This window comes from Capricornis sumatraensis, chromosome 17 (genome assembly GCF_032405125.1).
Source record: "Capricornis sumatraensis isolate serow.1 chromosome 17, serow.2, whole genome shotgun sequence".
NCBI classification, from domain to species: Eukaryota; Metazoa; Chordata; class Mammalia; order Artiodactyla; family Bovidae; genus Capricornis; species Capricornis sumatraensis.
Window position 1 is genome coordinate 19,013,634 of NC_091085.1, and position 23,711 is coordinate 19,037,344.

At 42.0% G+C, this 23,711-nt stretch overlaps 1 protein-coding gene across 2 annotated transcripts in view; it reads left to right on the forward strand.

The window, feature by feature from the left end:
• Positions 1 to 3,578: 3,578 nt before the first annotated feature.
• SLC10A7 (solute carrier family 10 member 7) overlaps positions 3,579 to 23,711 on the forward strand; it is a 302,665-nt gene continuing 282,532 nt past the window's right edge. For both annotated transcript variants that reach the window (XM_068989770.1, XM_068989771.1), the window contains exons 1-3: positions 3,579 to 3,688; positions 11,163 to 11,245; positions 18,724 to 18,860. In XM_068989770.1, the coding sequence (XP_068845871.1) occupies positions 3,589 to 3,688; positions 11,163 to 11,245; positions 18,724 to 18,860 (320 nt within the window). In that variant the 5' untranslated portion in view covers positions 3,579 to 3,588. The remainder of the gene's footprint in view (positions 3,689 to 11,162; positions 11,246 to 18,723; positions 18,861 to 23,711) is intronic.

Consider the following 23,711-nt stretch of genomic DNA (forward strand, 5'->3'; position numbering starts at 1 on the left):
CACAGTCCCTTATTTAAAGGCTTTTTTTCTGTTCACGCTGTCTCTCTGGGAAATCTTATCCAATCGTATGGCTTTCCAAGACTCCGATGGCTCCATTTTTGTCTCTCTCTAGCCTTGATCGCCCGCTGTGAACTGCTTAGTCACCTGCCTGATCTCCACCTAAATTTCTTTCCTGTTTCTTATTTTTTTGGGTGTGCTGTACAGCTTGTGAAATTTTAGTTCCCCTACCAGGGATTCAATCCCAGGCCCTGGCAGAGAAAGTGCCAAGTCCTAACCACTAGACTGCGAGGAGAGTCCCTCCACTTGAATCTCTAACAAGCCCTCTTCAAGCTATCTCAAAATAAATTTTTATTTTCTTCACTAAATCTGCTCTTCCCTATCTTTTTCATCTTCGTAAATTGATATCAACATTCACCCAAATAGTGTGTGTGTGTGTATTAGTTGCATGAGATGCAAGAAATGTGGGTTTGATCTCTGGGTGGGGAAGATCCCCTGGAGGAAGGCATGGCAACCCACTCCAGTACTCTTGCCTGGAGAATCCCTTGGACAGAGGAGCCTGGCGGGCTACTGGGCTACTCTGGTGTTGCAAAGAGTCAGACACGACTTAGGGACTTAACAACAAAAACAAAACATTTCCTATAGCTTCCCTCCACACTTAAATAAAATCTAAACTTTATTACCTGGTCTACAAATACCTCCATGATCTGGATGCTGGGGCCCCTGCCTCCTCTGGCTCCCCAGCAGAGTGAATTATAGTCCTTTGGCCTTCCTTCCTTTAACATGCTGTAGTAGGCAGAATAATGGCCCCTGAAGATGACAACATTCTAATCCCCAGAACCTGTGACTATGTTACTGTGATTAAGTTAAGAATTAAATCAAGATAGGAACATTACCCCGGATTAGCTGGGTGTGCCCATTGGAATCAGAAGGGTCTCTGTAAGTAAAAGGAGGAGGCAGTGCCAGAATGATTGATCATGAGCAAGACTGGATGGGCCACTGAGGACTCTGCAGACGAAGGGAACCTAAAGCCAAGGAATGCAGGCAACCCTTAGAAACAGGAAGAGGAAATACATTCTCTAGAAACCCAGAAAAGAATGCAGACCTGTGGACATATTGATTTTAGCCCAGTGAGAACCATTTTGGACTTCTGAACCCCTAAACTATGAGGTGCTAAATTTATGTTGTTTTAAGCCACTGAGTTAATTCATCACAGCAGCAATAGGAGACTAATAGACATGTTGAGATCCTTCCCACCTTAGGCCCTTTACAAAGGTTGGTCACCAGTTGCTCCTTCTGCCTGAAGTGCTCATCTCCCAAATATAGGCATTCTGAACATCCCCCTATCATTTAGGTCTGTTTAAACTGCACCCTTTCAAAAAGGCCTCCCCCAAACACTCAAAGTAGCTTCCTTGTTACTCTCTCTCACTGGTTGGACCTGTTATGTTATCATCATGGCACTTCTGTTACTTTTCTATGTCATTGGAACACACAAGGAAAGCTGAAACCTTGTCTCTCACTTTTCCTTGTAACAACCCGTATCTAGAATAATGCCTAGCACAAAGTAGAAGCCCAAAAAACATTTTTTTGGAAGAAATGAATAAGTATTTTTTTCCATGCAAAGCAATGGACATACACTATACCACTGAATCTTTTTAACAGCCTGATGGGATAGGTTCCTATTACCATTTTATTAGACATAAAGTCCATGAGAACAATGTAAGGTGGACTCCCATTGGGATGTTAGTTGCTCAGTGGTGTCCAACTCTTTGCAACCCCATAGACTGTAGCCTGCCAGGCTCTTCTGTCCGTCCATGGAATTCTCTGCAAGAATACTTGAGTGGGTTGCCTTTTCCTTCTCCAGGGGATGACAAATGTCTTTACAGGAGCCATACAGAAGAGCAGCCAGCAATGTGAAAATAGATGCAGAGACTGGAGTGCTGTGGCCGTAAGCCAAGGAAGCCAAGTAATGCCAACAACCAATAGTGGCTATAAGAGACACGGAGGGATTTTCTCCTCACAAGCTCCAAAGGAAGTGGACCTTGGCAACACCCTGATTTTGGACTTCTGGCTTCCATTTTGAGGTGTATGTTACAGTATCCATAGGCACCTGATGCAGAATTCAGTGCTTTGTGTTCTTCCCCTTTAAGTAACCACTACAACTAAAAATCATTTCCAGTTGAGTTTGATTCTGCCGTAAACAAATCAGAGAGTTCCTAGTAAATGAGAACACAGCATTTTCCTGATTTATTTATTGGGGTGCATAAGAGAAGGAGCTGATGTTCTTGCAGGGTCTATGGGTAGGAAGTCCATTCATGAAACTATCAATGTCACTGTTTATCAGAAAACACTTAAAGGGAGAAATGGGGACGGAGAGAATCTAGCACGTGGGGCAATGGAAGGCAGGGGACGAGGACCCCTCCGCTCCCCCAACTCGGTCGCTCACCACGTTTTCCTTGGCGAAGCTGACCCGCTTCCCACAGTTGCCCTGATGATGATTGGGCAAGGTCTGGGGTCAAGCAAAAGCGTGCACTCTTCAGACAAGCCAGCTCAGACCCCCACTCTGACCCTCGTCAGCTTGGTTGAGAGGTAGGGAGAGAGCTCGAGATCGGATCTCCGGCAAGGGGGGCTGAACCTCCAAAGTCCCCACTCCCGGGCCGGTGGTGGCGAAGGGGGTTGGGGCTGAGTGCCCTTCTGGGGGCGACCGACCTGGGGATCTGGCAAGCTCTCCCGGGACGCGTCGGTCCTCTGTCTGTGGGCATCTGCTCGGTGCCCAATCCTCAACCCATTTCTCGAGGTTAAAGCTTCCCCGCTGCGGCGCAGCTTTCTCGAGGCGGCTGACGAGCTCGGCTAACTCCTGAAGCGCCGAGAGCTCGGAGACAGAGCTCTCCCTTCCCCCCGCGTACACGTCAACGCCGGCGTCGAGGAAGCGTCGTAATGTCTCGAAGAGGCTCGCCACCCACAACCCTGCAGCCCGCCCCTCCAGCTGCCGACAGAGAAATCCCTGACCCAAGAGCACCCTGACCCTTCCCGTAGGCTCAAGGCGATCAAAAGAGAATCTTTCCGCAGAAGTACTCCGAGAGGGCGGGTTGCTGTGCCTACAGGGAGGGTTTGTTGGAGCCCTTAATAGAACAAGTAGGCTGTGGCGCCTCACGTCTCTCCCCGTCCCTGTCATTTTTAAGGTTCCTCAGGTCTCGACTGCGGCGAGTTTGTCGGCCCTACCCGACAGCCAGCTTTCCTGCCCTAATACCCAGCGCCGGCCGGTTTCGCCCAAACGTTCCCCTTTGAGCGTTTGCGCTTGGGAGGCGCGGCTAGAGCCGTGGTTTCGTGTGTGCTTCTATTAGGGGCCATCCGGTAGTGATGGCGGCGCTCAGTGAGACTTTCCTGTCACTGGATACTACTACTCCCAGCCCTCCTCAAAGCCGCCGGAGCAACCCCCTGGTCTTTAATTTACAAGTAGCAATTTGACTTGCTCTGCTGCATGTCAGGTGGGAGCTTGGAAAGTGTGGAGAAGCCCCGGGGATTAAGCGATCGCAGCTTAAAAAGAAAAAAAGCCAAGCAAATAAACAAAACCCACCCACCCTAACAAACATGAGGCTGCTGGAGAGAATGAGGAAAGAATGGTTCATGATTGGAATAGTACTGGCGATCGCGGGAGCAAAGCTGGAGCCGTCCATAGGGCTGAATGGGGGTAAGTGCTCCACCTCTGCGTGCTCCGCCGCGGTTCCCACTTCAGAACTAATTTTCGAGTCTTGGGCAGGAGGGGGAGACAGGAATTGGGGAGTGTCTGCCTCTCTTAGGGACACTGACCAGCCCATGGTGTCTTTTGGCCTTTTAGCTGATTTTTCAATTTGCCAGCCCCAGAGAGGATTTATAATTAGGAAGGAGGCAAGGGAATTTGAACGCAGGTTGCCTTTGCCGCGGACAATCAATGAGAATCCTTAGTGTCAAGCAGTGAGGTTACCGAGAATGAAACTTATCCCTCCTGCCTTCAAAGTAGCATCACATCCCTAGGGACGCTAGGTTGCCAGGAGTTCCTTATCTGTCTCGGAGTGAACACCATTACCTTGTCCGTTTCCGACACTCCCCTCCCCCACGTTAAAAAAAGGAAAGGCGGGCCGGCGGCGGGGGGAGAAAAAGGGACCCTTTTTTCTCTTTCCTCTTCCAACTCCGATTTGGTGGCCCACATGTTGGAGGGTGGTGTTTTTCTGCAGTTGCTGTCGCTCCACAAACTCCCAAGCCGACTGACACGTTGCACTCACTGCTTCCGTGTACGGCCGGCGCAGTTGCTACACTTAGCAGTTTCACAGATACGGGCTGTGTTAGATCCTATGTGCTGTGTATTTTGGCAAGGAAATGTAGGCGGGCTTAAAAATCACACCCAGATCTCTGAATAGTGGAATCCTTGTCCTGTGTGGATGGGCTTTGGTGTAAATGACTGGAAATAGCATTAGCCTTTCCTGTCCCACCACCCCTCCTCCCACCCTTAGACAAGCATGTCCCACTTTTCATAAATGTTAATTGAATTTCTTTAGTTCATTGTCTGCTTGACCTTGTTTGGCAGTTTTCATGCTTATTGACAGGTTTTACACACCAGCCACACAGGGACAGATAAGGATGAAGTGAGCACACAATCTTCATGCCAGTGCGAACACTCAGGAGGCTATTTGAAGTTATTTGTACCTTTTTGTTCAAACATGATGAAAGTGAATGAAATGATCTCTCAGAACAGCGGTTCCTTCTACCCTCTGCCCTCAATACCTCCATTTAGAGGTAGCTTCAGAAAACATTTAAAAGAACAAAGACAGTGGAGATTAAAACTTTTTCTTTTATGTTCTTTCCTTCTCTGTTCAACTTAGTCCGCAATGTGGAGGGTGTATAGCTGTGAGAGTAAAGCTGTTGGGCTGGTTATCCAGCTGAAGATACCAGTTTCTACTTTGACATAGTTTCTCTGTGAGCTTTCGGGAATTTATTCAGGTTCTGTCCAATCAGTTCCCTTGTCCCTGCAGCTTGCTGGGTATTAAGAATGTTAGAGAGTATCTTTGTGGTGCCCTCTGATGTACATTTCACTAGCTTCACTTGCAGACTTTGTAGCTTACAGTGTTAGGTCTCTGATTTGCTGAGTGTTAAGGTGAAGTTACAGGTAATGTGTGATCCTCTATGTTGAGATCTGCAGAGACTAGGTTTGGTCAAATTCCTTTTTCTCTTACATTCCTGGGCTGCTCAGTGGGAAGGAGGGTTGTGGTCTGCTGAATCATTTCCCCAGGGCTTCCCCCCCCAGTGACAGGTGTGAGATGCATTCTTGCTTGTTCCCTCAGATTCTACTTAGTGAAGTTTTGGGGGTTATTGTATTTTAGAAATATTATTTCCCATTTTCACTAGTCCCTATGCCATTAATCTAGAGTTTGTTTAATTATAAAAGAGGAGACTATTAAGAGCTGAAAGGGAACTTTAAATCCTTTTAAGCCAACATGTTTCTTTTACAGCTGAAGGTATTGAGACCTGAGGTCAGGTGACTCACCTAGGTCAAGTTAGCTAGCTCAGGGAAGAGGAAGGACTGGGAACCGGGACTTCCGTTATATCATACCAGTTGCAACATCCATACATTCTTGGCAATAAATCCATTCTTGGCAATAAATCATTAAAAATGAATAACCATTATAAAGAAAGGCTCTCTGTAATAAAGATGTTTTCCATACCCTGATTTTTATAGCCCAAAAGAAGCTGAGCAGATTCAGCTAATATTAGACAACTGTGTACTCATGTGATTTTTTTTTTTTTGAGAGAGATATCCAAGTGTAAAAGTTACTGTTTCTAAAAAAAAAAAAAGTTAAATGTTTGGGATTTGTTATACAGGCCCTCAGGATAAGTTCTTAATAGTTCAATTGACCTTCCCACCTGTAAAACTTCTTCAATAAAAACAAACTTCCAAATAACACTTTGACTCCATTAGTTGAAACAACAAAAATCTAGGACCCGGGAGAGGAATGGTGGCTGAAAGTGTTCTGGCCTCTTGTGCTGTACAGAATGATCTAAAGCACCTCTTTTTGCTGGTCACTTGTAGTCTGAAGTTTCATTTTTGGGTCTGTACACTGGAATTCATATACATTTTTAATGCACTCACATTGACTGAGAAATTTTCAGTTGAACAGTTTTCTGTTCTCTTCAGCAGGAAGTTTTGATTGTTTTCAACTTGTTAAGAGGTTCTTCTCATCTTTACCTGGATCAATACCTTAATGACCTTACTCTGTTTTGAAGTGTAAGACTTCTACACTTAAAGTATCACATCTTTGCTGTGACCTCCCTTGAAAAGCAATCTATATAACCAATGGGTGAGTTATGTATGGCTGGAAATTTACAGAGGTGGGAACACTAAAGTGAGAGAAGCTGAATGACTTTCCATATGGGAAAAAGTGGAACAGATACTAGCATAGATCATTTAATTCTTACTTTTCTGTTCTTTTCACTCAGTTACATTTCATGCTTAAATATATTAAAAAGTTGAAAGTGAAGAGCCAGGAGAGATGTGAATGTGCAGATTTTCAGGTGTAGATATTCTGCTGCATTTCAGCCCCGGGGCACCCTGAGCTCTACCCATCTTGGAGTTTACCAGAGTTCAACACTGTGCTATTCATTCCAGGAAAGAAAGGCTTACTTCTTTGGAAGTACAGAGTAAGCTTCTTATTTCTACTTGCATCTATAACTGGAATTATTGCTATTAATAAGACATACCTTCTATAAAGGAAATTGCTTCATTTTTCCTTTAAGAAAACATAACCAGAAACATGCTCCTGCATAAACTTAGGAACATTAGCATGAACAACCTTAGGAATGAAGTTTAGGAATGAAATTTACTTGATGATAGTAGGTTTTAGGAAATAATGGTTTGTTGCATTCTTAAGCATTCCAAATAATTTTCTATCTCCCCACCCTCATTCTCATATTTTAAAAATATGAGTTTGAAGTCCCAAAGTTGCTCTGTTTTTTATGGTCAGTTTTTCTTTTGATGTTGCCACCCCATCCCATTTTCACTGCTAAACCTCTTTTTTTTTTTTTTTTTGCTTTCGTTTAAGGAAAAGTTCGAATTTACATTTCTCCTTTGCTCTTTATAGCGATCTCAAGATCTGAACCTGGTTATATTCATGACTTGGAAGATATAATCATGGCCTTGGAGAGAGGCCAAATATCATTCCACAGCATAGTTTCAACTCTCACCACTGTCCAGATATTTACCAGCTTTTAATTTCAGCCCTGCCAGCTTCTAGTTCCTCATTCACACAGTGGACGATCCATTAGCAGCTGTCTCAAAGGGGCTTTAGGTTTCTCCAAATTAGAATTGATTCCCCCTTCCCCTTTAAATGGTACATTGTCTGTGGACCTGGAATAGCCTCACCGGGTTCTTTCATGGATTAGAGTTATTTATATCTGCATCTAATAAAAAAAAAACAGTACACATTGTTTTTAGGATTTAAAACATTCAAAGTGAAGGTTCGTTCCACTGAATTGTGCCCATTAGTTAATAGTTATGATGTTTATCTATATATGTGTGTGTGTCTGGAGTGTGGGAAGAGTTAGCTTCTTAAAAGATTCAGTTGTTGGCTAACTAAAGTAAGCTTTAGCTGCCCAAAAGAAACGTGCAGTCCAAGTCATTTCATGTGCTTGCTGTGGAGATGCATCTTTGGACACATCGCCTAGCTGTCGCTTGCAAACATACTGCTAACTGTGTGTGTGTGTGTGTTAGTTACTCAGTCGTGTGACTCTTTGCGATTCTATGGACTGTGTAGCCCGCCAGGCTCCTCTGTCTATGGAATTCTCCAGGCAAGAATGCTGGAGTGCGTTGCCATTCCCTTCTCCAGGGATCTTCCTGACCCAGGGATCAAACCTGGATCTCCCATATTGCAGGCAGATTCTTTACCTTCTGAGCCACCAGGGAAGCCCATACTGCTAACTCTAAGCCATCATATACAGAACATCAGGGTCACCACTGTGGACAGAAGCGCAGCTGAGAAGAACAGATCTCAAAAAATACTTGGGACTGGAGGAAAAGAAAAATGATATGAGTTTTTTAAAAAAGCAAACAAACAGGATATTAAAACTTCCTGGAAGGCATTTACTTCCAAAATGAACCCGATTCCTTGACTTTCGAATCTGCTCCTGAATCACCTTTCCTCAGCTTTGATGAAATAATATTCCAAAGTGTGAGTGGCTGAGACCGATTCACTCACAAGTATGGTGGAAAAAAAATGTACTTCTTTGAACCGCTTTCACTGCGCTGGAGTGTAATGCCTCTTCACCTGCCTTCTCCCTTTGCTCCTTTTTTCTCAGATCACAGCAAAATGATTTGCGTGAATGCCAGGTGTCTAAAATAATGTATCACAGTGTTGAAGGAGATCTTTGTTTCTTTTTTTCACTGATGTACTGCTGCTGCTGCTAAGTACTTCAGTCGTGTCCGACTCTGTGCGACCCCATAGACGGCAGCCCACCAGGCTCCGCCGTCCCTGGGATTCTCCAGGCAAGAACACTGGGGTGGGTTGCCATTTCCTCCTCCAATGCATGAAAGTGAAAAGTGAAAGTGAAGTCGCCCAGTCGTGTCCGACTCTTAGCGACCCCTGGACTGCAGCCTACCAGGCTCCTCCGTCCATGGGATTTTCCAGGCAAGAGTACTGGAGTGGGGTGCCATTGCCTTCTCCGAAAATGTAGCACCGTAGCAGCTCAAAAAAGGTTTGTGGACTGAACTTCCTTGGTGGTCCAGTGGCTAAGACTCCGAGCTCCCAGTGCAGGGAGCCTGGATTCCTCTGATCAGGGAACTAAGATCCACGTGCTGCTACTAAGACCTGGGGCGGCCAAACAAACAAATAAATATTTTTGTAAAATGTTGTTGGCTGACTGAGTGGTGATTTTTCCTGAGTTTGGTCTTTTCCATTGAGCAGTGCCTATAGGAATGGCGGAGGGTGGCAGGCAGCGGAGGAACCACGATTTTGGTCCTGTTTTCGGTTCTGCAGGAGTGTATTCATTCCCCAGCGCTGCCACGACCAATTTCCTCAGACTGGGTGGCTTAAAACAAGAGAAATGTTTTTTGGTTTTTTTTTCAGAATTCAGACATCAAAATGTGATCATGGCTGTCCTCCCACCGAATGCTCTAGGGAGGAGCTCTTCCTTGCTTCTTCTGGCTTGTGGTGGTTATCAGATGTCCTTGTTACCTTGCCTCAGTCTTCACAAGGCCATCTTCCCTCTGATTGTGACCATATCCAGAGTTGCCTCCACTTACCAGAATACCAGTCACTGGATTACAGCTCGCCCCAATCCCATTAGACCACTTATTAATAACCTGATTACATCTGTGAAGACCCGATTTCCAAATTAGCTTCATAGGTTCTAGTAGACATGAATTTTGGAGGGACACTGTTCAACCTACTGCAAGAGGGCTGTATAAAATGTCAAATATGAGGTGATCTCAGATTTTAAAATGTTGGTCTGTGCTAGGGTTTCTCAACCCTAGCACTACTGATGTTTTTAAAAAATTTTGCTAATATTTATTTGGATTTATTTCATTAGTTTTCAATATAAGAAATAATGAAGTACAGATACATTTGAACTCCCCTTTCTTTTTTTATTGGAGTATACTTGTTTTACAATGTTGTGTTAGTTTCTACTGTTATTGACATTTTTGGATACGATAATTCTGATACGTTTGATTTTGGATATGATAATTCATATCATTGGATATGATAATTCTGAAAAACATTCTCCAGGATGTTTAGGAGAATTCCTGGTCTCTATGAGATGTCAGTAATGCACCCTACCCCCTGAGTTATAACAACCCTCAAAAATGTTTCAGAACATTGCCAAACGTCCGTGGGTGACAAAATTCCCGCAGCTGGAGAGCCACTGTTATGCGGGTATGAAATGGCTCTTTCTCAGAGTTGCAGTGTTGTCCTTTGGTTAGGGCATTAGGTCTTCAAGTCAGTTGTGTGTGTTGTTGTTGTGTAGTCGCTATGTGATGTCCAACTCTTTTGCAACCCCATGGACTGTAGCCTGCCAGGCTCCACTATCCATGGGATTTCCAGGCAGGAACACTGGAGTGGGTTGCCATTTCCTTCTCCAGGGTATCTTCTTGACCTGAGGGTCGAAATTGTGTCTCCTGCTTTGGCAGCTGGATTTTTTACCTCTGAGCCACCAGGGAAGCCCCCAATTGTGTATAAGCTACATAAATAAATAAATATTAGGGTCGTCCCTGTTATACCCATAGTATTAACACCTCTAGGGTGGTGCCAGCTTGTCTCTAGAGAAGATTTTCCAGAGGTGAAAGATCATTCCTGTCTGGTTCACCACAGGATTCCTAGGGCCTGGCAAAATTTAATCTTAGCAATCTTAATAATATATTGTTAAGTACTATGCTACTCGGGCTTCCCAGGTGGCTCAGACAGTAAAGAACTCGCCTGCAATGCAGGAGACCTGGGTTCGATCCCTGGGTTGGGAAGATCCCCTGGAGGAGGGTATGGCAACTCACTCCAGTATTCTTGCCTGGAGAATCCCATGGAAAGAGGAGCCTGGCAGGGCTAGAGTCCATGGGGTCGCAAAGAGTCGGACACGACTGAGCGACTAAGCACACACACACTCTGCTTCTCTATATGCATTGTCTCATTCATATAGTAAGTGCTCAATAAATACTTGTGCTCTGAGAGCACTCGGGCAGAACTGAACATGCGTGAATATAAGCTTTGATCTCTGATATCCTAGGAGAAATAAGATAATGTTTGCTAAAAAGAAGGGAACTTCTTCCACTGATTTTCTTTTTTTGGTGGTGCTGGTGGGGGAGAATTTTGATTGTTATATAAGCACAGATACTGTGGCAGATAAAATCAGAATTATGTAGAAGGATGCTGTCTGTCTGCTCTGCTGTGTGAGAGTATGTTTATTTTCTTTCTTCTGGTCTGAGGATTCTGTGCTGAACTGGACCGCTGTGGTCCTTGCCCTCTGGAAAATCCTTTCCAGAGTTAGGCTGCCTCACAGTGAACACTCACCTCTGTCAGCTCATTAGTGCAGTAGGGGCAACACCAAGATTTAAAGTCCCGTTTGTTCTCCTCCAACGGATTCTTCTTTCGTGTCAAGTAAATGCCTGTTGGAAATGCTTATCTAACAGTGACTCATTTCTCTCTCTTTAGGACCACTGAAACCAGAAATAACTGTCTCCTACATTGCTGTCGCAACGATATTCTTTAACAGCGGACTGTCATTAAAAACAGAGGTACTGTTACCTATGGGGACACATGAAAAGCAGGGAGAAAAATTTAATTTGCGCTTACCGCTTTGAAATTTCAGATTCCTTTTGGAAAGCCATGTGTAGTTACAGTCTGAAGGCTTCACTGTCACAGAAAGTGACTTGGACCTCTGCAAAGGACTTGCGTTTTGTACCTAGTAACTGTGAATCGACACTATACTATAGTTGGGCAGCGGCATGGAGACTAAAGGAGGGTGTGGTTAGAGTGGTTGTGTCTTTAATACAGTGACCTGAAACATCTACTTCCGGTCTTTCTCAGCTTGTGGGGCTGGGGCACTCTGGAGTCAGTGATGTTCAGTTAAGTTTCCATGACTTGTGGATCTTCTTTAGCTTCTAGGGCTTGTGCTGCTCAAGTGTTGCTTCTTATAGTTTTTAACTAATTTGTGTGTGTTTTTTTTAAAGTATATTCTTTGCTGGGTTATCTATTACCTGTTAATATGGCATGTCTATTACATAATAATATATAAACATACTGAAATGCAGGAATTTTTCACATTAAATCACCATCTATCATGAACACACACAGGTAGTTTTATTTACTGATCTAGCTATCCCTGAATATGAGATTCTTTTAGAATTAAACAAATCGAGATACTTTAATATCCAAGAGAGGAATGAGTAGAATTTATGATTCTCCTTTGAATTGAAATAAGAGAAGAAAATACCCATTTACCTTTGAGGAAATTATTGAGCTTGTAAAGTTGTCATTCTAAGATATGCTTATTCATATGTAGATAGGGACTCTAACTAGAGGATTTGGGGCATTTTTGGAAACGGGTTTAAAATTCTGTTTCCACATTTGGTCTTGCTTGTATTTATTTTAATTTTCTTTTAAGTGTGCTTTGAATAAAAACCGTATTTAGTTACCTTCATTTTTGAGCATCCTAGTAGCAACTTGGAAAAAGCATGGTCTGACTAAATTTATGTATTCTGTAGTTGTCAAGTTGGTATAAATCTTATCAATGGGCATTTTTGATATAGAAGGGATCCCTGTGTAGTGTCTGAGAAATTTTGTCTCAAGAATTTGAAATATTGTCACTAATTACTTGCTTTTTTGAAACTGACTTAGAATGAGATTTCCTAAATAGGTTAAATTCTAGTTTTTGTAAATTATTTTGACGTGAGAGGACTATGGTTGGTGCTTTGGGGTGGGGAGTGGCGCAGGCTTTCTCTGTCAACACCTGAGTTCTACACTTGGTTCTCAAACGTGGGATCCAGTGATACAGAAAGATACTTGCCGCTCCTGTGGTACTGGATGGATCTTCCCTTGAGGTCTTCCTGCTGGCCTTGGCTGATTCTCTTTGTGGAACAGGTGCCTCACCCAAGCCCTGTGCTTGAGACATTGCTCTAACTACATCCCCTGCTGGCTGCTTAATGTCTGCAGCTGTTCTCTGTTGTGAAGTTGCCAAATCGATTCCAACTCTTTGTAACCCCGTGGACTGCGTCCCTCCAGGCTCCTCTGTCTAAGGCATTTCCCAGGCAAGAATACTGGAGTGGGTTGCCATTTCCTTCTCCAACATTTTTTCTTTATGCCTTGGGAAATCTGGCAAGATTTGATTCTCTCACTCCTTTAGTTTCTTGTTTAACGCTATCCTGTCAAGCAGCCAACTCTGTGGGATGCAGGAGTTGAAGAAGGAAGAATGTCATACTTACCAGCATTTTCTAAGGACCAAATGCTTCTGTAACCACCTCGGAAACCTTCATCCAGCCAATTTGGCTCTGATGATGAAATGCCTGGATTCTGTGTTTTATCTTGGTATCTAAGCAGCCATCAAAGCCACTTCCTCCATTAAGGGCCCTTTTCAAACTCATACAATATTAAGTCATTTTCAAGATCCGTTCAACTTAAGATGCCCTAGATTGCATCATTATGTAGTGTTGAACCATCTCTAGGCCTTGCTAATTTCCCAGGCAAGTGAACAGTTGTAAGTTAGGAAGTAGCAATCTGATTTTCATGTTACTTGTTTTTAAGATAATAATCAAATTAATATCAGCTGGGACGACTATTTTTTTTTTATCCTACTAGGTCCTGGAATCGGAGAAGGCAATAGCACCCCACTCCAGTACTCTTGCCTGGAAAATCCCATGGACGCAGGAGCCTGGTGGGCTGCAGTCCATGGGGTTGCTGAGGGTCGGACACAACTAAGCGACTTCACTTTCACTTTTCACTTTCATGCATTGGAGAAGGAAATGGCAACCCACTCCAGTGTTCTTGCCTGGAGAATCCCAGGGACGGTGGAGCTTGGTGGGCTGCCGTCTATGGGGTTGCACAGAGTCAGACACGACTGAAGCAACTTAGCAGCAGCAGCAGGTCCTGGAATACTGCATTTTTGCACATAGGAGACAGCAAGTTATTCTTGAGTCTATTTGCAAACATTTACATTGGTCCCACTCAAGTTTGATTTATCTTGAACATTTCATGTAGTATTACTTATACATTGAGGTGATGATGTGTATTCTAAAAGTTGTTTTGTTCATTTATTAAAATTATAAAGGACTGTGTATTAGTACTCCATGCTAGAAAGATTTAATGCTAAATCTTGTTTTATGACTCTTGGTTTCTAGTTTTGAAATCCCTGTTGAAATGGTTTCTGAACTTTTGTTGTAGTGTTATGAAATAAGGTCACATTTGAAATATCTTTTATATTTAGTTAGCTTCAGACCTGCAGTTTCAGAGGATTAGTCACTGAAGAGATTGTGATGGGACCAATCTCACTTAAACAGGTACCTAAGACGTACTAATGACCACAGGTCCTGCAGCCCTGTAAACTTGTGCTTGGCCTGGGACAGGAGCAAAGATGAACAGGAAGCTCAGAACCTGAGAAGGGTCTCCAGTAGGGCTAAAATATTTAGTTTTCCTTATTTTCCTAGACAGATCATTTTTTAAAAATCCTACTAGCTTAGAAGTAACTATATCAAATTCTAAACTTGAGGCTACTGCTGCTTATATCCAGCCCAGAGCTATGAGACTGCTTCTCAAAGCAAATCCAGTAAAGGTCAAATAAGGGTTAGCAGGGAAATTGGTATGTAATGAAAATATTTCTAAATCCCAGTCTGAGCCTCTGATTTTAAGCAATTCTTGATGCTGTCAGTGAGGTCCTCGTATGTGGAGTATCTCCTTAAGTTTATTTTAATGGAATTCGACCTGTATTACATGTGAGTAAACAAAATGTCATGCGAAATCAACTTTTCAATTATTCATGATGGTGTTTATTTAAGTATGTGGCCCTAAATTCTACATGGATATGCTTGGAGTAATACTCTTTTGAAATTTATAGTGTCTACTTGCTTTTTCTTTTCCACTGCTACGTTATTTTATCTTTAAGATTGTATGAAAAAGATATAAAAAATATAGAACATTGGGTTTTTGTGACCGTCTTGGAATCTTTCTTGGAAACAATTCATGTCTGTTAACTTCATGTTGTTAAGAAGCCCTTGATGACCCACCATAGTAGCCCCTTGTGATTCATTTTTCTGGTCTTTACTGTTCCATTAGTCTGATACAATGTCAGTTGTTTCTAATTGTCATTTATCAGGTCAGCTTGTATTTTTTTAACTACATTTTTTATAACTTTTTTCATGATTCCCAAAATAGTATTTCCCCATGTAGAAACATTAGAAAGAATAAAAATAACTGCTCTTAACGTTGTGTGAATTTTTGTCCTTTTTTCGTAGACACATTTTTTATATCAGTTCAGTTCAAGTGCTCAGTCATGTCTGACTCTTTGCAACCCCATGGACTGCAGCACGCCAGGCTTCCCTGTTCATCACCAACTCCTGGAGTTTGCTCAAACCCATGTCCATTGAGTCGATGATGCCATCCAACTATCTCATCCTCTGTCGTCCCCTTCTCTTCCCGCCTTCAATCTTTCCCAGCATCAGGGTCTTTTCAGATGAATCAGTTCTTCACATCAGGTGGCCAAAGTATTGGAGCTTCAGCTTAAGCATCAGTCCTTCCAATGAATATTTAAGACTGATTTCCTTTAGGATGGACTGGTTGGATCTCCTTGCAGTCCAAGGGACTCTGAAGAGTCTTCTGCAACACCACAGTTAAAAAGCATCAATTCTTTGGTGCTCAGCTTTCTTTGTAGTCCAACTCTCACATCCATACATGACTACTAGAAAAACCAAAGCTTTGACTAGATGGACCTTTGTTGGCAAAGTAATGTCTCTGCTTCTTAATATGCTCTCTAGCTTTAATTTAAAGGCTTTTTAATTTAAAGGCTGCAGTCACCATCTGCAGTGATTTTGGAGCCCCAAAAATAAAGTCTGTCACTTGTTCCATTGGTTCCCCATCTATTTGCCATGAAGTGATGGGACCAGATGCCATGATCTTACTTTTCTGAATGTTGAGCTTTAAGCCAGCTTTCTCACTCTCCTCTTTCACTTTCATCAAGAGGCTTTCTAGTTCCTCTTCCCTTTCTGCCATAAGGGTGGTGTCATCTGCATATCTGAGGTTATTGATATTTCTCCCGGCAATCTTGATTCCAGCTTGTGCTTCATCCAGCCTAGCATTTCTCATGATGTGCTCTACATATCAGTTAAATAAGCAGGGTGACAGTCTACAGCCTTGATGTATTCCTTTTCCTATTTGGAACCAGTCTGTTGTTCCATGACCAGTTCTAACTGTTGCTTCCTGACCTGCATACAGGTTTCTCAAGAGGCAGGTCAGGTGGTCTGGTATTCCCATCTCTTTCAGAATTTTCCACAGTTTATTGTGATCCACACAGTCAAAGTCTTTGGCGTAGTCAGTAAAGCGCAATAGCTGTTTTTCTGGAACTCTCTTGCTTTTTCGATGGTCCAGCAGATGTTGGCAATTTGATCTTTGGTTCCTCTGCCTTTTCTAAAACCAGCTTGAACATCTGGAAGTTCATGGTTCCATATATATGCACTAATATACTGTATTGGTGTTTTCCTTGCTGGCTTACTTCACTCGGTATAATAGGCTCCAGTTTCATCCAGCTCATTAGAACTGATTTGAATGCCTTCTTTTTAATGGCTGAGTAATACTCCATGTACCACAGCTTTCTTATCCATTTGTCTGCTGATGGACATCTAGGTTGCTTCCATGTCCTGGCTATTGTAAACAGTGCTGCACTGGGGTGGTCTACACAGATGAATATTGGGGTGGTCTACACAGTTTTAGCATATTTTCTAATAGCTCTTAACACTGTTGCTACCTTAAGTTATTAGTTATTCTCCCCCTTTTGGACATATACATTGATTCCCGATTTTACTGTAATAGATAATGCTGTGACTATCAGTTCTTTCAATATATAAATGCTTGTAACCACTTTTTATATCCTTAGGTGAAATGCCTTGCCAAAACATTTTGAAATGCAGGAATATGAGTCATATTATAGTCCTTGAGATACTCTCCCAAATTACTTTTCAGAAAAGTTAAAGCATTTTATATTCCTATGAGAAGTGTATACCAGTACCTTTGTTTACTGCATTCTGGCTAATCATTTTAATTTTTTAAAAATAAAAAACACACTGATAGTTATTTGCTGTTTGTAGAATCCCTCTGAGTGTGTTTGGGTGAGATTTGGTTTCAAGACTACTGAGAGTTTTTCCAGCTGCTGGTGCTCAAATTTTTTCTGGGTTGAAACTTCTGGTTCAGTGTAAGATGGCTCCTTTTACGTGAGCTCTGATCTGCGCACCCAATGTGGCTTCAGGTTGGCCCAGTGTTATTCTCCATTAGATCCAGGTTGCCAGAAGTTCCATAGATGCCTGTGCCTTTAGAGATGTATTGAGATTGAATCTACATGTCTCCCAGTGTGTCTTCACATAGAGAGATGAAGTGTGGGAGCTGCTGAGACAGATGGCAGAAAGTGGTGATCAGTGAATGAGTCTGCATTAACCTACTATTTATTACTCTGTAAACTGTCCCATGGACAGAGGAGCCTGATAGGCTGCAGTCCATGGGGTTGCTACTAGTCAGACAGGACTGAGCAACTTCACTTTCACTTTTCACTTTCATGCATTGGAGAAGGACATGGCAACTCACTCCAGTGTTCTTGCATGGAGAATCCCAGGGACGGGGGAGCCTGGTGGGCTGCCTTCTATGGGGTCTCACAGAGTCGGACATGACTGAAGTGATTTAGCAGCAAACTGTGACTAATGTCTCTGAGGCCACTTCATGACTTAACTTGAACTAGGGAAGGTGGGGGACATTGTAGTGCTAAGTTTATAACCGGTGACTCTGTGGAATCTTGGAATGTGTTTTAATGACTGCATGTTTCATATGTTTTCTGTTACTTTCTGAATTTGTTTCATTTCCTCTGAATAATCACATAATCCAAAGAAATTCAAATGTAAATGCTTGTTAGTTTGGACATATTGAAATCCCAGAGTTTAATGTTACATCCTTTTCCAGCTGTGAGACTCACATGTTCCTAGTATGTCATGTCTCCATGCAAACCTTCTCCCTTTGGGGCAATGGTGTGACTTGGTGGTAGAAACAGGTGTGCATGGGTTTGATAGCTTGCCAGAAATGGGTTTGATTCTGATTCACTCTCAACCTCAATGTTCTCATCAGATAATATCTTCCTAATAGAGTTGTTGTCAGGATTAAATGAGGTAACATAGATAAAAATGGCAAGCCCAAAGCATGGCACAGAGCTCTGCTATTCAGTAAGTTTAACAGAGAAATCTAGTGAGTAAAGAAATACTGGTTTATAGTTTTCTTATTTTGTATTACATGTATTCACATGATAAAAAGGTAATACTAGACCCATTTAAAAAAATCTAGTGAGTAGATTTTGGGGAAAGAGCCATTTGGAATTATAGAATATTATTGGGAAAAACATTTTTAAAAATTATGATTTGTGTGTAGATTTAGTAACATCCTGCCAAGTTGAGGCCTTGCCAGGTCTGGTGTAATGAATAAAGGGTATCAAATTTAATTAAAATGCTAGGTCCTGCCAAAATTTTTAAACAAGATTTTATTCTTTTGAGTTAGCCAAAAAGTTTGTGTGGATTTTTCTGTGGCATCCCATGTGTTTATAGTGTCAGCAATTCTGAAATCTATGCTAGTGTTAAGGTAGTTAGCTTAGTTGTATTCCAGCATTTTATGAATCTAAATTGTTATGGTGTATTATATTTGAAAGAAATGAGAATGTTTCATAAATTTTATATAAAAACATAATTATGACGAAGAGTTTTTTTTTTTCTTAAAGTCTATCTTTTATGCGTATGCTTATAGGTAAAAACTTTAGCTGTGAAATAACTCCAAATTGATAGATATTAACTAGACTTACTGTGGTGATCATTTTGCACTATACGCAATGAATCATCATGTTGTATGCCTAAAACTAGTACAACATTGTATGTTAACTATATCTCAATTAAAAAACCTAATTCATGTGATGTTGTTTTGGCAGCAATCTCTCTTCAGAAATAGTTTTCTTACCTATGTTATTTTGTGTCCTTCATTTTCACAGGAGCTGACAAGTGCTTTGGTGCATATAAAACTGCATCTTTTTATTCAGATCTTTACACTTGCATTCTTCCCAGCAGCAGTATGGCTTTTTCTTCAGCTTTTATCAATCACACCCATCAATGAATGGCTTTTAAAAGGGTATGTTTAAATATTTTGAAGGGTCCACTTTTAATGGGGCATCTTTATGACGTTATCATTGCTGTGGCAACTGTATATGAAAGGGCTTATGTGTGATATAAGGAAATAAAAACACTTTTAACATTATTATTATTCCTAAAAAATGACAATGTTTCATCAAGGAAGTTCATTAGAGAATTTTATGACAGAGTCTTAAAAGATAATGCTCTTACTTAATCTTACGGTTCCAGGAGAGATAGTTTTCTGTTGGGAGAAAAATGGAAGGCGCTAGAGGATATAAGATCTGTGTTTGTGTGTGTAATGTAGGCTCTAAGTTGGATGCTTTAACTTTTGCACACTATATCTTACTAAATACTACGTGTTTTTAAAAATATATAGGAAATAAAAAATATAGAGAGGGGACAAACATTTACTTTTTCACTTGCCTCTTTTATGTTTGATAGGATAATTGAATTACCAATACATTTTTGTTAAAATCTTTTTTCCCATTAAAAATGTTGCCATGTTTGTTAAAAGGATTAAATGACTTAAAAGTTATTTGGAGTGGTTTAAAGCTAGCCACATTTTAGCATCATGGTATAACAGCTTAAATACTGAACTCCAGGCCTAAAGGTTGCATTTTAATCTAGTCGGAAACCTAGACTAGGTTTAAGCTAGTCTGAAACCTCAACTTCCCTGTTTTGTAATTATGGTGGTGGTTTAGTCTCTAAGTCATGTCCAACTCTTGCAATCCCATGGACTGTAGCCCACCAAGCTCCTCTGTCCATGGGATTTTCCAGGCAAGAGTATTAGAGTGGTTTGCCACTTCCTTCTCCAGGGAATCTTCCCAACCCAGGGATTGAATCCAGGTCTTCTGCACTGCAGGGAAATTCTTTACCAATTGAGCTACCAGGGAAGATGTTTTCTAATTATAAAATGAAGATAATCATATTTTTATTGCCTGCTTATTAATGATTTGGGGGACATCAATTGAGATCACTTATTCATTCATTCATTTGCTATTTATTTAGCTCCTATTACATGCTAGGAACTATAGATACTGGACAAACAACAGTGAACAAAATTGGCAAGTGCCAGTTAGCTTTGCATGTCAAGGACATTCTTGGTGTGATTGTCAGTAAACAAGTAAATCCATGATCAAGATAGAGACAAATGATGTGAAGTAAAACTGTGTGATACGGTTGAAAATGGTTGAGAGGATAGACTGGTGATTAACTTACACTGTAGAGTTCTAGGGGTAGAACGTTCTAGACAAAGAAATTAGAATGTGTAAGGGCTGGAACAAGCTGGAATGTTCTAGAGTCAGGAAAGTGACAATGATGATCAAAGCCTAATGATGCAGAGGATGAGTAATATGACTTGGGGTTGGAAAGGTGGACAGGACCCTTCCCATAGAGCTTTGCAGGCTATGGAAAAACATTCAGTTTTCATTTTGTGAAGCTACTGGAGGGATTTAAATGAGAGAGTGAGGTGGTTCGGATTTGTATTGCAAATGATTCTTCTAGTTCTGGTGTGGAGGACAGATAGCAGAAGGGCCTGAGAGAAAGCTTGGGGACCAGCTCGGAGGTTAGTGTGGTGAGGTAGCAGTGCAGTAGAAATAAAGGGATGTATGGAGATTATGTTTAAAAATTAGAGCTCTCAGAACCCATGGGTGGATGGGGTGCAGAGAGAGAAGGAAAGGGAGGAGTCAAAGATGACATCTAGATTTGGGGTATGAGCTACTGGGTGATAGGTGGCATCATTTACTTAGCTGGGGGAGAAAGTTTAGGACAAGAGGGGGAATCAAGGGTGCTGTTTTAATTGAGTTTGAGAGAATGATGTAAAATTTCACCAGAAATTATAAAATGCTACATAAATATGATGACATCATTTTAGAGCAACAATGTATGATGTGTATTAAGAACCAGTATTTGGGACTTCGTTGGTGGTCCAGTGGTTAAGACTCTGCACTTTCAGTGCAGGGCGCATGACTTTGATCCCCAGATGGGAACTAAGATATCCCATGTGCTGCAGAGTATGACCAAAAAAACCCCAAACAAGCCCAGTATTTACCGAGTATCTGCCCTTCATAGAACACTCAAGAAGTTGGAAAAGACTAACATTTTCCTTGTATTCAGGGAACGTTCAGTTTAGTTGGATATGTAGAACATATTCAGCAGCAGTAGGACATATGGGGCTTCCCAGGTGATGCTGGTGATAAAGAGCCCACCTGCCAGTGCAGGAGACTTAAAAAATGTGGGCTCAGTCCCTGGGTGGGGAAGATCCCATAGAGCAGGGTATGGCAGCCCATTCCAGTATTCTTGCCCGGAGAATCCCATGGACAGAGGAGCCTGGTGGGCTTACTGTCGATGGAGTCACAAAGATTTGGATACAATGGAAGAAGCACAAGCTGGAATCAAGATTGCCGGGAGAAATATCAATAACCTCAGATATGCAGATGACACCACCCTTATGGCAGAAAGTGAAGAGGAACTAAAAAGCCTCTTGATGAAAGTGAAAGTGGAGAGTGAGAAAGTTGGCTTAAAGCAATACGTGAACCGTGAACTTCCTGATGTTCAAGCTGGTTTTAGAAAAGGCAGAGGAACCAGAGATCAAATTGCCAACATCTGCTGGATCATGGAAAAAGCAAGAGAGTTCCAGAAAAACATCTATTTCTGCTTTATTGACTATGCCAAAGCCTTTGACTGTGTGGATCACAACAAACTGTGGAAAATTCTGAAAGAAGATGGGAATACCAGACCACCTGACCTGCTTCTTGAGAAATCTGTATGCAGGCCAGGAAGCAATAGTTAGAACTGGACATGGAACAACAGACTGGTTCCAAATAGGAAAAGGAGTATGTCAAGGCTATATATTGTCACCCTGCTTATTTAACTTATATGCAGAGTACATCATGAGAAACGCTGGACTGGATGAAGCACAAGCTGGAATCAAGATTGCCGGGAGAAATATCAAGAACCTCAGATATGCAGATGACACTACCCTTATGGCAGAAAGTGAAGAGGAACCAAAAAGCCTCTTGATGAGAGTAAAAGAGGAGAGTGAAAACGTTGGCTTAAACCTCAACATTCAGAAAATAAAGATCATGGCATCCGGTCCCATCACTCCATGGGAAATAGATGGAGAAACAGTGGAAACAGTGTCAGACTTTATTTTTTGGGGGCTCCAAAATCACTGTAGATGGTGATTGCAGCCATGAAATTAAAAGACACTTACTCCTTGGAAGAAAAGTTATGACCAACCTAGACAGCATATTCAAAAGCAGAGACATTACTTTGCCGACTAAGGTCCGTCTAGTCAAGGCTATGGTTTTTCCAGTAGTCATGTATGGATGTGAGAGTTGGACTGTGAAGAAGGCTGAGCACCAAAGAATTGATGCTTTTGAACTGTGGTGTTGGAGAAGACTCTTGAGAGTCCCTTGAACTGCAAGGAGATTCAACCAGTCCATTCTGAAGATCAACCCTGGGATTTCTTTGGAAGGAATGATGCTAAAGCTGAAACTCCAGTACTTTGGCCACCTCATACGAAGAGTTGACTCATTGGAAAAGACTTTGATACTGGGAGGGATTGGGGGCAGGAGGAGAAGGGGACGACAGAGGATGAGATGGCTGGATGGCATCACTGACTCAATGGATGCCAGTCTGAGTGAACTCTGGGAGTTGGTGTGGACAGGGAGGCCTGGCGTGCTGCGATTCATGGGGTCACAAAGAGTCGGACATGACTGAGTGACTGAACTGAACTGAACTGAAAAGCTCAACATTCAGAAAACAAAGATCATGGCATCTGGTCCCATCACTTCATGGGAAATAGATGGGGAAACAATGGAAACAGTGTCAGACTTTATTTTGGGGGGCTCCAAAATCACTGCAGATGGTGACTGCAGCCATGAAATTAAAAGACGCTTACTCCTTGGAAGAAAAATTATGACCAACCTAGACAGCATATTGAAAAGCAGAGACGTTACTTTGCCAACAAAGGTCTGTCTAGTCAAGGCTATGGTTTTCCCAGTGGTCATGTATGGATGTGAGAGTTGGACTGTGAAGAAGGCTGAGCACCGAAGAATTGATGCTTTTGAACTGTAGTGTTGGAGAAGACTCTTGAGAGTCCTTTGGACTGCAAGGAGATCCAACCAGTCCATTCTGAAGGAGATCAGCCCTGGGGTTTCTTTGGAGAGAATGATGCTGAAGCTGAAACTCCAATACTCTGGCCACCTCATGCGAAGAGTTGACTCATTGGAAAAGACTCTGATGCTGGGAGGGATTGGGGACAGGAGGAGAAGGGGACGACAGAGGATGAGATGGCTGGATGGCATTACTGACTCAATGGACGTGAGTCTGAGTGAACTCCGGGAGTTGGTGATGGACAGGGAGGCCTGGTGAGCTGTGATTCATGGGGTGGCAAAGAGTTGGACGTGACTGAGTGACTGAACTGAACTGAAGAGACTTAACATGCATGCACATAGGATATATATATATATATGTATATATGTACATATATACATATATATATATATATATATATACATACAGAATAGTAGCCAATCAGAATGGTCTAGCTTGTGATTTGTTAGATAAGTATAACCAGTTATAGAGGAAGAAGGTCAGACATCCTGGAATACAAAGTCAAGTGAGCCTTAGGAAGCATCACTATGAACAAAGCCAGTGGAGGTGTTGGGATTGCAGCTGAGTTATTTCAAATCCTAAAAGATGATGCTGTGAATGTGCCACACTCAATATGCCAGCAAATTTGGAAAACTCAGCTGTGTCCACAGGACTGGAAAAGTCAGTTTTCATTCCAATCCTAAAGAAAGGCAATGCCAGAGAATGCTCAAACTACTGCACAATTGTACTC